We start from the raw sequence: 15103 nt of genomic DNA on the forward strand, positions 1-15103 counted from the left end.
AGCAAAAGAAGTGCACATGGAAAAGGCGATGATCACTTGCCACAAATGGAACCAACGCCTCGCCGTTTTCTCATTTGTCAATGCCCGCCGATAAACCTCCAAAAAGAAGTGTCGGCAAATGGCGCTTACGGGGCTAAAAATTCTGTGGATCAAAGAGAACATGTGCCGTTGCTCTCAGGCTGCACCTTCAGTGTTTTCAGTTCGGTGGTGAATCGATGGCGGTGGAAGAAAACTTTCCTCCAGCCGCCCTCTGCTCCTCAGTGGATAATGGATTTGATTCTCGCACTGATCGATCGTTTCGGAGACAAAGAGAATGAGTTATCTTGACACCTGGAGCTTTCTACTTTTCCGAAAGCTCAAAGCAGGTTCACTAAGGAAATTACAGAATTTCAAGTTGCAATGGCACTTATGTATGGGCAAATGCTAACGTGAGTAGAATAATTATGTGTAAAGAAATGCCTATCAGCGTGACAGCATCGACAGGCCATAATAAAATGATGTCTCGTTATTTTGTCCCAACATATCATACTCGTTTCCCGTTTAATCGTGACTGATCGTGGTGATAAAGCTATGTCATGTGAACCAGAAATGCAAAAAGAAACACACAAGGTTGCAATGCTAAAATATTCAGGTCGGTCATTGAAACACAGTGGGTAGCACAAAGATGTTTTGGACGAATTATTGCCACCAGCTGGATCAACTTTACCTCCACATTCCATCAAACGACGATAGCTTCAATACTCATCACCCAAGCCTTTCTGCAGTTTTATATGGATGAAATGTTCAGAGAGCAAAAGTATCAGAGATGGGACTATCAGAGATGAAATGTTCACAAAAGCTTTGGCAATGCGACTCGCACCTCATATGGACACGATCGTCTCCAGAAACCAGAGCGCGTTCATCAAAAAGCGCAGCATTCATGACAATTTTATGTGAGCTCCACGGCTAGACGTCTCCAGCGAAGTAAATGCCCTGCCTTGCTGCTCAAACTTAACATTGCGAAGGCTTTCGACTCTATCAGGTGGGAATACCTTTTATCCCTCATACAATGATAAGGTTTCCCCTCGCTGGTGCGATTGGATGGCCACACTCGTGCTTACTTCCTCATCATGAGTACTACTCAACGGGGTGCCAAACGGGCCTATCAAGCATGGGAGGGGACTGAGATAAGAGGACCCACTATCCCCCTGCTATTCGTCATTGCCATTGATATGTTGCAGAAGATCCTAAAACTAGCCACCAACCGAGGGCTCCTTTCCAAATTAAATCCAAATTAAAAGGACGCGTAAACGATCTCTGGGTATCGATGTATGCGAATGACATGGCCATCTTCGTCAATCCCACACAAGCAGACATCTCAAATTTGGTCGAAATCCTGTCACGTTTCGATGATGCTACAGGCCTCAACACCAATTTCCACAAATCATCGGTAGTCCCAGTTCGATGTGCACGGTTGAAAATGGATAGCATCCTTCAAAACCTCCCAGCAAAAAGGTCTCACTTCCCTGTCAAATACTTGGTTTACCTCTCACCACTAGGAGGCTTCGACGCGTTGATTTTCAGCCTCTGGTGGACAAGGCAGAAAATGACTACATGGAACGGGAAGAATATTAACTACGCAGGACGATTGACGCTCGTCAAGTCGGTCCTCATATCACAAGCTATCTACTTCCTCACGGCTTTGAGAGCACCGAAGAGCGTCCTAAAGGAAATAGACGGCAAGAGGAGAAGATTCCTCTAAGCGGGATCCGAGGCCCTGACAGGAGCGAAGTTCAAAGTGAACTAGCCTAGATCAACTCATCCGACCAACTTGGGAGGCTTGGGCATCCTTCACTTCAGTAGATTCGCACAAGCACTGCACCTGCGTTGGCTGTGGAAGGATTGGGTGGAAGACTGGAAACGCTGGGACGATCACGACCTGCCATGCAACAGAACAGACAGGCTCCTATTCGCGGCAGCATCCTCAATCATAGTGGGCGACGGTGCATGAACTTTGTTCTGGCAAATCGCCTGGCTGCAAGGACAAAGACCATGTGATATAGCACCAAATATTTTCAAGATTTCAAGGAAGAAAAAAAAGATCACTGAAGGAAGCATTAAGCAGCAACAGATGGGTCCGTGACATAAACCTGCGTCACCCGGATTTTTCGGCCCAACACTTCATCGAATTCATCCAACTGTGGAGGGCAGTCTGACACATCGACCTAAAGGAAAATGTGCAGGACACCATCACTTGGAAATTCTCAAACAACGGAGAATACACAACAGCTTCAGCGTACCATGCGCAGTTCATTGGAGCCGAGAAGACAAACCTGAAAACTTTGATTTGGAAAACTTGGGCTCCTCCAAAATGCAAGTTCTTCGCTTGGTTGGCCATCCAAAACTAGGTGTGGACATTAGACAGGCTACAAGCGTGAGGTTGGGCAAATTCAGAGCGTTGCCTCCTATGCAGACAAGAAGTCAGGCTGCCATCTGTTCGAGGAGTGCCACTTCACGAGGCAAATCTGGAACGAGATAGCGACGTGGGTGACCAATGATGACCTCTGACCCGCAAACTAGCCGCAGCAGTTTTCTGTCCACCAATGATGGACAAACCTAGCAGACTCCGTGAGTGAAGACTGACGCAGCCTCAAATCCCTTATCATCCTCGTATGCTGGGTTATTTGGAAGGAACGCAATGCAAGGATTTTCGATCGCCAAGAATCTACATCATAGCAAATCACATAGACCATCAAGAATGAAGCCTCTATGTGGATCACGGCATATGCTGGGTTATTTGGAAGGAACACAATTCAAGGATTTTTGATTGCCAAGAATCTACATCACAGCAAATCACACAGACCATCAAGAATGAAGCCTCTATGTGGATCACGGCATATGCTGGGTTATTTGGAAGGAACACAATTCAAGGATTTTTGATTGCCAAGAATCTACATCACAGCAAATCACACAGACCATCAAGAATGAAGCCTCTATGTGGATCGCGGCAAGGGCAAAACACCTTGCGGCTCTCCTGCGGTGTAGTTAGAACAACTGCCAGTGCACTTCGATGAGTTTTTCTTCTTAAGCATGAGCGCTTTTCCGCCCCTCTGTGAGGCGTTGTAAATGTTGACTTTGTATGCGCCTGTCTGGGCTTTCCTCTTTTTAATATAGCGGGCAGCTCTCCTGCCTGTTCGTTTCAAAAAAGACTATTGAACAGTGCAAATGAGCATTGACGTGCAGTGGCATCACATCCAAATAAGTGGCAAATTTCTTGATCCTACCTAATAAGTGGCAAATTTCTTGATCCTACCTACCAGATGATCCAAAGAAAGAGAAGCTATGCCAATCCCCTCCTCCACATATCATTTGAATTTATAGACACACATTCTTTGAAAGAGACATTTCTAGAGGCACAATGTGAGTTAGTGAGGCAGTGCTACAACTATACAAGCATCGGCATCGCAATCCACTGTTTCATTTCCACAAGCAATTTTTCAGCTGGTACATGGCCGATTTTTCCACGAGTCCTTTTAGCAGAATCCAACTGAAAAAAGAAATATCAGGTGGCTCCATCTCCATGCACGCGTGCGGATCATCCCGTCGGGATCGACGGCCGATCAGACACAAGATCAGCATGCGAAAACGATCACGATCCGGGTAATCATCATATGCTGGCTACTGCTGCTAGGTTCCGATCGATTGCATGCCGAAGTGGCCGGCGTGCGACCAATCAGGCGCTAATGGAGGTCGCCGTCGTTGCTGCTCAACCTGCGCGCTCGTGGCAAATGTGTGAGGCGGCGGCGCGCGATCGTGGCTTTTGGATTTGTTCCTATCGTGAGGATCCGCGCAGAGACGCACACGCATTTCGGTGGCGATGCAAATGCGCGGAAAGAGGTCCTGATCCCTTCTCCGGTTGTGGAAACCGTTCTAGGTTTGCTGGCACAAGCTACTTGCTTTGAAATGGTTACGCTGATAATGAACTTTCATTACTACTAATTTAGTGGCTCCAATTTAATTTGCCTTGTTTTGAATCTTTATAAGTTATTCGTATGCAAGACTAACATCAAATGTTCCCGATAAGTGTTGGCCATAGCTTATGCCTGTGTCGTAGAGGTGAGTCTTAGCATCTATTTGCGTTGTTATAAAAAAAAAGGATTCACAAACAATCCATGCCCCTACACAGATTATAAGAGACATGATTGTTAAAAATTCATGGATAAATGTGGGGCCGCAAGCATTCAAAATTGCTTATTTTTGTATGTGATCTCTCCCTTATTTCTTCATATATTCTACCACAATACTCATATTTTATTTTTTATCCGGTTCCGATACGCTCTTCCATCCCTGTTCATAGTTTTTTTTTTTTTCACGCGCTCCTTCATGTGTGTTTGACACGTGCTTAGTTAAAATCTTAGCTTGCACCATTGTTTAACATAGAAGTATGTATACATACATGTATATCATGCATGCCTTGAGACATCCTTTTAACAATAATATAAGTGGTTCAGTGGGTGTTACTTTATGAAGAAGGTAGCTAATTTAAATGACGACATAGAAGGTTGTATAAAATTATTTTTATAATAACATATATAGGTAGCAGTTTAGATGAAAATTAGGAATTACTTTAGGTCCCGTTTGGATCATTGGAATTGAATTCCATTCTAATAATCATAATTTAGACACAAATTAATTAAGCTAATATAATTGTATGTGGAATATATTTGTATATTATTGTTGGTGATATGGGAGAGATACTTATGTGCTGCACTTCTACTATAGGGAAGCGAGTTCAAGAGCGTGCTATAAGAATTGAATTCCATTCTAATAATCATAATCTATAGAATCAATTTCCATCCCACACCCTATGAATTTAAGATAGGTTTATATCTAAACTTTGGAAGGTTATGGAATGCCACGTTCCAAGATAAATTAGCCTACTCCATTAAATAGATTCCAATTCCTTCAAATGAAGGGATCCAAATGGGGCCTTATAGTTTTTTTATGATGGAGGCCGTGAGGATTAATGGGAGGCTCCAGAAGAACCCTCTAATTGATAATAGTAAGAAGGTGATTAAAATTAAGATTAGTTCAAGAGGACGAGTATACTCCACCTTCACTACATCGTAGTGAACCTGGGTGAGGATAGATTTCCTGTCGTATTGTGGTAACATAGATTTTGCAAGATACTTTGCAAGTTTGGACATCCTTTTGGACGCTGTTGACTTTGCTATATTTGACGAAGCGGAGACCATAATCAAGCTGCATTTCCAACTTGATCTTAGTTGATCGGTGTTTACTGGAAGTAATTTCGTATGCCGTCATATGAATGAATGTTTTGGTTGAACTAGCACCTCTCGAGTGAAATTCGTGGCTCTGTTCCTGCTTGAGTGCCAAATGTCCTTCAATTGGCTTTGCGTGTTTGCATGATCTTGTGACATTTTTCACTCCTAGTCTTAGTCACGTGAACTTCCACTCTTAGTCTTCCCTGCCGGTGATTGCTTAATACTCCCTCAACCTAAATTACTATTCATTTTATAAACTTTAGATACGTACATGAGAATCAGCTCAAATTACTATTCATTTTATAAACTAAACTTTTATAGATACGTACATGAGAATCGGCCCAAATTACTATTTATTTTATAAACTTTTATAGATACGTACATGAGAAGCGGACGTCACAGAGGGGTGCATAGCCAATCATTTTCGAATTATGATGACATGAATCCTTCCTTGAGCATATACACTTATCATCTTTGCGTGTTACATTACAGGATGCACAGACCCTTCATTTCTCTCCATTTCCTTTGTGTTGTTTTACCCACCCTTGTTAGATTTTTCCCCTTTTTTACCCTTTTGCTCGCGTCAGCACAGAACAGGTCAAAAACATAGGAAGAAGAAAAAAAAAATACTGGAGCCCGTGAGTAATGCTGAATTAGGATTAGTTAGTTCTCTCTATGACGTCAGCCAGACGTGCCCTGCTACACCGTGCACGCTTCGTCCTGCACCTTTGCCCCGCCGCCGTCGAGGCCGCTCTCCTCGGCGTCGTAGCTGGCGTGCACGCTGTAGAGCACGTACACGAGCAACGCGGCGACCGAGAAGAAGCCGAAGCGGACGTAGGAGGGCCGGTCCAGCGAGCCCAGGAGGAAGACGTTGAGGAACACGGACGCCGCGGGCACCCAAGGCATCCCGGGCACGCCCCACAGCTCGGGCGCGTGCGCCTGCGGCACCAGCGCCTGGAACGCGGCGACCGTGGCGACGGCGAGCGCCGCGCACGCGGCGAGGAGGCCCGTCCGCACGCCGCGCTCGGGCGGCGCCAGCTTCCAAACCAGCGCGAAGGCGAGCGCGAGGAGGGAGAAGGCGGCGAGGAACGCCAGCGTCGGCCAGGCTCTGCGGGTGCGACCGAGCTCGGCGTCGCCGACGTAGCGGCGGTACACGACGGCGTTGGCCACCATGTAGAAGACGAAGAGCGTGCCGATGCAGACGAGGTTGAGCAGGATGTCCAGCTCCGTGAACAGCGCCAGCGCCGCCGTGAAGAGCCCTGCGAGCTGCCACTGTCAGCACCAGCATCAATAAACAGAGAGCTTCCAGCAGCAAGCTGAATCGGACGGAAGACGCACCGAGGAAGGCGGAGGCGTTGACGGGTGTGGCGGTGCGGGGGTTGACCCTGGCGAGCCAGGCGGGCATGACGCCGGAGCGGCCGATGACGCACAGGTACCGGGCCTGCCCAAGCATCGCCACCATGAGCGACGTCAGGATGCCGAGGCTCGCGCCGGCGCCGATGACGTTGGACACCCACGCCATCCCCTTCCGGCCCCTGAACGGCCCCGAGAACGGCGCCTCCGGGTCAATCTGCACGTCACCACAGCAATCAGACCAGGTGAAAAACTGTCGCAGGTTTCCTGACTGAATTAGCCGTCACTGTTATTCGTGGTCGCAGGTACTAGAGTAGAATAGAACCACGAAAAGGCAGTAAAAATCCTCGATCGATGCCTTTTGTTCTGCCAGAAAAGAAGGAAAGTGGATTCTGGGCCGGACCTGCGATTGGGACCTCAGATTCACCCCCAAATCATACGACCAACATCCCAGAAAAGCTGAGGGAGATATGAAAGAGAAGAAAGAAAGCGGGGGCCGGGATCAGATGCCCAATTGACCATATATTCCCTGAGCAGAGCTGCTGCCCTCACCTACGCAACCAAAGATGAGCTCTAAATATAGTAGCAGTCTATGCTACGACAAAAAGGAAATCGATGGGCATCAATTCTATTCTTCAGTTATAGGTGAGTGTGCAGCATAAACCCATTCAGCTATGCCTCAGCCTCAATTTCGCCATGGATGGAATTCTGAAACAGGATGTCTCTGAGGTTTGCATAAGCAGCATCAACTGTGTCCACATCATGTTGCATGCACCTAACTGTAGCCACCCAATTGACCTTTAGAGAGTACGTATATTCCCCTGATTGTCCCTAGAATTTTTTCCCTAGAGCATAAAGATGATGAGCTTCTCCCTCCTCTAGGTGAGACGTGAGAGAAACTATAGCAAAACGTGGTATGCCTATCTTGGAATCTCAAATGCTGTCATAGGTGGAATCTCGAACAGGGCCGGGCCAGGGCATCCTACAAAGCTTGCGTAGATAATGAACAGGACAATTAGGCGCGCACGTACCGCGTCGTAAGGGAGGAGCATGGACATGGAGGCGGCCATGAGGCAGTAGAGCACGGTGACGACGACGACGGAGCCCGAGACGCCGATGGGGATGTCGCGCGCGGGCCGCTCCACCTCCTCGGCCATGGTGGAGACGGCGTCGTACCCGATGTAGCTCAGGTACACCATGGCCGCGCCGTTGAACACGCCCATGGCGCCGTGCGGGAAGAAGCCGCCGGGGTTGCGGGACGGGTCGGCGGGGCGCGTCAGGTTCCGCGCGTCGCCGTGCACGAACCCGATCACGATGATGAACAGGATGAACGCCACGTGCACCGCCGTCAGCACCATGTTCACCACCGAGCTCTCCTTGGTGCTGCCATCGATTGCAGAGCACGAACAAGAACAAACAATTTTGTCAGAACAACAACTACTAGCAATCCCGCCACCCCCCCCCCCCCAAAAAAAAAAAAGGCAGTTGCAATTTTCAATCATTCAGAGGTTGCGTTCCAGATTTCCACGGTTATACTAGACAAAATTGTGCGGTTCTTGGACGATCTGAGGTGTAAAGAAAGATACGAGCGAGAATTCAGGAACAAGAGGTCAGCCAAACAGTAGCTAGACTGGCTAGCTTTTGATTTGATTCTCATCTTTCGACAAAGTTTGCAACATTTGCCACAAAAAACATTGGATCACCAACCAAAAAGAAGAAGGTACACCGGAAAACAGCAACCGACAAGATTCTTTGCCACGGAACAAAATCTCCATTTGATCGACCCTGCTTTGTCTGAACATCAGTCTGAAGTAGTGCAGGGGCAGTTTGCAGAGCAAAAACACAAAACGACAATATTTTTCTTCCCAAAGAAAAACAACAATTACCGGAACCGTCTACTGCTACATGGCAGTAAAATCTGGGAGTCACAAAAGTGTTGTGCATTTGCTTTTGAGTGCACAGAAACCAGGTGTTCCTTTCCATCTCATCATATCACTAATGCAGAGCAGACAATGCAGATTGGAGAGTGACACACGAAGAGACAACAGGAGTGACACTTGGACGCAATATCTTCTTTGTAACATCGAATTATTATGCTTTTCCACACCAAAAAAAGAAGAAAACTTGAGTGCTGTGGTGACATCAGAGAAGCTGCGGTAACTGCCGCACGCACCTGTAGCAGATGCAGACGGTGATGAGGAGGATGACGCCGACGGCGACGAGGTCCACCTGGTTGAAGCCCTCGGGCAGGCCGGGCACGGGGATCCGCCACTTGCTGGGCGCGTCCACGCCCACGGCCGTGCCCAGGTACGCCGTGAAGCTCCGCGCCACCGCCGCGTTGGAGAAGACGTACTCCATGATAAGGTTCGCCCCTGTCAGGAACGCCGCGAACTCACCTGCAACCAACACAACAGCGCAGACGTCACGTCGCCGCCACGACAGAACAGTAGTAAAAGAAAAAAAAAGAGCAACTCCAAACAGAAATCGCTGTCAGTAAGTGTTACATGTTAAATTACATGAGAATTGCAAGGCAAATGCTAGGTGATTTTCTGGGTGATCAGGACGGAGGAAACGGTGATTGTGAGAATGACCCTGATCTTGTCCCGGTCCTTGGCCCTTCAACAGGTTGAGGACTCTCGGTCCCATGTGGACGACGAAAAGAGCAAACCGTTTGGGCTGCGTGATAAAATCTGTTGGACGTCGCCATCGTCTTCAGCTTTCTTTAATCGTTGATGCCAGTTACAAAAGAGCCAAAAAAAACCAATTGACAAACAAACCAGCCTGCAACACGGGCTGCATGCAAAGTTGGGCAAATTTAGGTAGGTCCTGTACTTTTCAAGTGTTTTCAAACGAAAAGAAATGGGGATTATCAGCCGACAAAGTGAAGACAAATCTTTTTGGAGGGGGATGAAAAGGAAAAACAAATCTTGCCTCTAAGAAAATGAGGAGCCAATTAATCATCAGGAGGCACTTTAATTTTTTTTTCTTCCTCAAATCGCATCCCTCGCTCGCGGACGCAACTAGTACAAGTGACACGGAAAATAAGCATGTTGGAGCCAAAAAAAAATCAAATTGGCATTGCCTCTTGGTTTGGCTGCCGCAAATGAACAAACAAGACTCCCGCATGAGCAGGTGCCGTAAGACGACACCTCTAGCCCGCACTAAAATAGGCATGAAAAAAGGATGCCGCTTTGGAGCATATGGACAAGCCACAAGCCCAAGAAAGGGGAAAGAGAGCAAGCAAGTACACATGCAAGATGATAACCATGAAATGATTTAAGAAATTTTTTTGATATGTGGCGTCACAACTGCCCAATGCCGTGAACGGCACGAGCTGAAACAAACTGAAGCTGAATTCAGTCGCCTGAATGAAGAAGGAAATTAAACTTCCCAAAGAAGCAAACACCGGATATAATCGAAAGCATCAACGGTCGCGGAAGGCCATGGTGGTGGTGTCGTACTGACCGAAGGTGACGCGGAGGTAGCTGAAGGCTCCGCCGGCAACGGGCATGTCGACGGCGAACTCGGTGTAGCAGAAGGCGGAGAGCAGCGCGCAGAGGCCCGCAATGGCGTAGGACACGACGACGCCGGGCCCCGCGTAGAGGCGCGTGGCGCGGCCCGTGGTGACGAAGACGCCGGCGCCGACCATGCCCCCGAGGCCGAGGCCGACGAGGTCCCACCACCGCAGCGCGCGCGCCATGCGGGGGCCGGATCGCGCCCGCACGCGGCTCATCTCCTCCCCCGGCGCCGTCGCCGCGCACGCCCGCCGCGCCAGGCGACGCGGCGTCTGCGCCAGCGCGCGGCCGTACGCGCGCAGGCTCGCGAACGATCCGCCGCCGGCGGCGGCGGTCAGAGCCCCCTGGTCGGAGGCAGACGATGCCAGCGCGCCCTTGTCCATGGCCGTATTGGGGACAGGCGGCGCGGGGCGGGTGTGGAGGAGGGAGGGGGGGAGGTGGAGGGGTTTGGAGAAGTAACGGAAGAAGCGATCAGGCGTGGCGTGGCGTGGCGAGGCGAGGGCGAGGAGGCGCGGTATATAAAGAGCGCTCGGAGGCTCGGCGCGAGCGTTGTGGGTGGGTGGCGCGCGTTGCCGCAGCCACTAGCGCATTCCCCCACCTCCACCCACGGCCACTGGAGTATGATCGTACTGCCACTGTACGCATGGAGGATGATCCCCGTTAGGATTACTAGCAGTATCCAGTATATGATGAGGCCAGGTGGGCAGGTGGCTATGGCAATTAACTACCCGGCCCACATTTGTTTGCATGCACACTGTGTTATTATTGCAAACCATATCTGAAAAGTAGAACAATTTTGGAGAGAGACCGATGCAAATAAATGAAATGGATCCATACACATCCAAACAATAGACGCATCATCTTGGCAAAAAAAGGAAAAAAAAACTAAACAATACACAGATAGCTCCAGCCAGCCCACTTATAGCTAGAGCCACTCGTAGTATGCTAATATAATAGCCCAACCGGCAAGGCGCGCGATGAGAAGAAGATCAGAGGAGTGAGAAGCAAGCTGCTTGGTGCCCATATACATCGCTACCGCGCGCTCATCCTGGATCGGGTCGGCCGTCAGAAGATGAAGATTTGCCGGATGGGGATATCTGCTGAGGTTTTGCTGTCACGCATGTCCCCGCCCGTGCCGTGGATCAGAATTCAGACAGGACACTAGAAGAAGAAGAAGAAGAAGCCGTGTGGCACGCAAGGGATCGATCCATCTCGACAAGCTCACGTGTGAGTGAGAGTGCGTGACGCTGACACGCACCCTACTCCTGCGCTGTGGATTGATGGTGCGTGTGAGCGCGACGGTTTGCTGCGGCGGTGCCCGTACGTGTACGTGCTGTGCATAGGAGGCTCGTGCAGGGATCTTCCATCTCAACTATGATCTCGCCAGCCACGGTGCATGGGCGGTGGCGGTGACCGCTGGTTGGTTCGTGCTCGTGCTGACCAGCGGAGCAGCAATAGCAGAGCGCTGGGCGGGCGGGGCCCACTTGGTGCTACCCTATTGTATAAGCTACCCCTTGTCGTATGTCCCTCTCGCCTATCATACGGCATGCAGTACGTCAACCAACTTTCACAATTATATTTGTATTTGATTTCTCTGTCACTGTGCATGTACGCACAAGAGCAGACTATACGGAGTGCGGTGTAAACTATTCTTTTGCCAAGAGAGAGAAGTTGTACGTGAATTGCATACATCATCTTGGGCAGTTCGTTGCTCTATATTTTTGTACCAAATGCTATGGCCACAGATATAAAAAGCAAAGGAAAAAAAAACAAACATGCATGACATTGAACCACACTAATACAATATCACTGAACAATGGTGGCAAGAATCTGAAACTCAATTATATTAGTGGCACGGCGGCCATTGTATAATTTCCTTTTTGTGTGTGGTGCTAAAATGTTTAAGCAAGCAAACAAAACCCGAAGGCCTCCACTGATATAGCGTTTGATTGGGGGCTATAGGGAAAAGGGAGGTAGAAAACAAAATAGATGTAGTACTTATACTACGTAAATATAGAACGGGTGTAGTAGACCCTGGCGTATATTATATATGCAAAAGTGGAGTGCAAGTTGAAGCCTGCTGGTTCTTTCTTTCCGGTAAGAAAGGGGCAAGTTGGAGATGGTTGCTAACGCACATAACCGTCTCCAATGGCATTCCTGTGAAGCGCTCATCTTTATCTGGCGTGTGGTTTCTCCTTTTTCCCCCCGCGTTACACAACTTCTGTCTCTGTCCTACAGATAGATGATGCATCCGGCGCGGCCGTATAATGCGCACGGTCCTACAAGTTGTTATGGTACGATCTTTGGCTCAAAGCTAGGCAGTATCTTTGAATCACACACAAACCTGTTTCTCTGCCTCTCCCCGGCTGAAAACTTTGGACGTCGTCTTCTTCCCATGATTTTGGGGAGGAAGATCGATGTGCGGGGCAGGCAGTGCCCTCATGGCGGAATGGGATTGGTGCTTGAATCCTAGTAACCCAGGATCCAGATTTCCAGATAAAACATCGGCGGCATTGATGAGCTACACCCATCATACCCAATTACTGCTAGCGGTGGATGACAAGTGGACCTCCGACGGCGGCACTGACAACCCTCGAGCGGTGTGCCGGCCCAGCCCATACGCCGTTGCTTCTTGCTTCCCGAAAACGCCGCCCTCAACCCGTGCGTTGCCCCCGCGATAGGGCAACTACTACAAATTCAAAAGACGGAAAGCACCCCACCTCTGAACTGACGCGCACACGCACACAGGATGGCTGTCCGAGGGCATTCCGGTAACACACCTTGGCATTGGCAGGCAGGCAGCGGCGCGTGCGACGAGACGTGACGGCCGGCAGCGGCAGGCACAGTGCGGCGCGGCGGCGCCATTTAACCCATGCCTTTTGCTTGCTTGTCCCGCACTCTTTGGTTGTCTCTGAATCTGATAGGGGCATGGCATGCCCTCTGACACGACGATTCACTGCGAGCGCGGGCCTACACTACTCGCGGCCGGCCGACCAGCTAGCTTGCCAAGGGACCACCTGCCTTGCACGCTCCTCGAGGAGCTTGGAGCTAGCTCCAGCCTCCAGCCACCTCTCGACTCAACTCATGCGAAGAGCCGAAGATTCACTGGGCTGGCAATGGGTGGGCATTGGCAGTTTCGCACGCATGGTGGCAATGCGAAGAATTGGTTAAAATCTTTTTTAAAACGAACCACGCTGAAGAGCGCCGATTATATTAAAAATAAGAATAAATTTAGACTGGACAAATAAAAACGAACACCGGCAGATTGAATTGAAACATCAACCCGCTGTCGTACCACGCCAACGTACTACTCAAAACTCAACTTAAAACATAACATCGGCCGGTTGGATTGGGCCGGTCGGATTGCGACATCGACATGAGCCTCAACGAAAGACTCAGTCCGGTCGGATTGGGACATTGACCCGGCCTCAACTCGAACTCGCCACGGACAATATGGTTGGTCAAGAGGGGGCAGTGGCACCACCATGACGCTCCACAACATCGGTGCTCGTGCACCAACAGCAACACCGTCACCAGGGCACAAGGCTGACAGAGGACAACCTGTCGTCACTGCCAGCACCGTCGTTACCGACGATGTCCCACACCGGGCCAGCCACTACTATGCAGGGCTAGCCACCGTGGTTCGCTGCAAGCCGTGTAGCTGTCGAGCCATCAGATCCACTTGCGCCTCCAAACGAAGTTGTCTTGCACCGGACTAACATCCGCCAAGCAGGGCTAGCCACCATAGAACGTTGCAAGCTGTCGAACTGATACAGGAGCAGCTGCCTCCGAACATCAAATGCTAACCACGTATCCCAAGATCTGGTTGTACACTGAGGCACCAAGCAACCCAGTCGCCTCATCGAGGAAAGCAGGGTGCCGCGCACAACATTTGCAGCCATCATAGGATCACCTCCACATAGGTCTCTTTGGCGAAGCAAATCTAGCGGCCACCCCGTACCATGCTGGCCTCGTGCCAAATTCGTGGTTACAACTGGTGCACGCCTCCTCCCTACCGTCCTCATGCCAAGAAGTGCCTCTAGACATCGCTCCAAACATCCACTTCTAGCCGCCTTCCGCCACCGCGGACATCCGCACCTCAAGTCGTTGACTAGGCCTCCACCCATTCCACCACGAGGCCCAAATCCACCATGGCCGGAGGTTAGCACCGACACAACCGCCGTCATGCGTGACCGCTCGCCGCTAAACAAACAGGGAAGCTATCGGCACGCTGCCCACCGTCGTCGGAACTCCGAAGACGATGCCTTCAAGAAGGACATGACGCTAGATGCGCCATCACCGCCCGCCTAAAGAACCTAGGCAAGGTTTTCACCTAGAGTTTTTGAGAACGAAGTGAGGAGAGCGACATGACAACGTCCCCAATAGGAAATTGCGGTGCCTAAGGCATCGACGTTGTCAGCCTGGCACACCGAGCATGGCTTTCGCCCGACACCTCCCGCCGGCAGCCGCCACAAACTTCCCCGCCCGTCATGGTTGCACCAACACAAACGCCTCCCTGCAACCGCCCCAGTCACCAACCAGCCGCTTGAGCACAACCGAAACCGCCACCACATCCTCCCTCGCGCGCAGGCATCATCGCGCAATCACCACCTCAACCCGCACACTGTTGTGGTGTGGTCTCCTCCTCATCCCGTGCACCGCCGACGCCGCATGGCCTCCCTCCTCAACCCACTTGCCGGGCCGCCATTAGGCCTACAACGACTTCTCCTTCCTCGGGTCCGGCGGGCTCGCTGCCCAGGCTACACCAGACCAGGGGCAGAGCACGACTAAAGGCACCGCCTCCATGCCCGTGTGTGGCTGTCGCCGTACACGGGCAAGCGGCGCCCCACCACGCCCGCGCAGCCTCCTGCCGGGGCGTCGGCAGCACCGCAGCCCGGGGGGTGGGGGGCGATTGTCCCACTCGACCACCACCGGTGCTGCTCCCCATTGGGCTCGCCGCCACCACAGCAG

The 15103-nt window shown here is 50.5% G+C and overlaps 1 protein-coding gene across 2 annotated transcripts; it reads right to left on the bottom strand.

The window, feature by feature from the left end:
* Positions 1 to 5699: 5699 nt before the first annotated feature.
* LOC117862743 (cationic amino acid transporter 6, chloroplastic) lies at positions 5700 to 10734 on the bottom strand. 2 transcript variants are annotated; one of them, XM_034746249.2, is made up of 5 exons: positions 10083 to 10734; positions 8791 to 9013; positions 7649 to 8000; positions 6603 to 6834; positions 5700 to 6523 (listed from the first exon to the last, which is right to left on the bottom strand). In XM_034746249.2, the coding sequence occupies exons 1-5, from the start codon at positions 10513 to 10515 to the stop codon at positions 5964 to 5966; spliced, it is 1800 nt and encodes a 599-aa protein (XP_034602140.1). In that variant the 5' UTR covers positions 10516 to 10734; the 3' UTR covers positions 5700 to 5963. The 2 variants fall into 2 exon arrangements, with proteins under 2 accessions (XP_034602140.1, XP_034602141.1); XM_034746250.2 differs by lacking the exon at positions 10083 to 10734 and adding an exon at positions 9134 to 10066.
* Between the last annotated feature and the right edge of the window lie 4369 nt (positions 10735 to 15103).

This window comes from Setaria viridis, chromosome 7, assembly GCF_005286985.2.
Source record: "Setaria viridis chromosome 7, Setaria_viridis_v4.0, whole genome shotgun sequence".
Classification (NCBI taxonomy): Eukaryota; Viridiplantae; Streptophyta; class Magnoliopsida; order Poales; family Poaceae; genus Setaria; species Setaria viridis.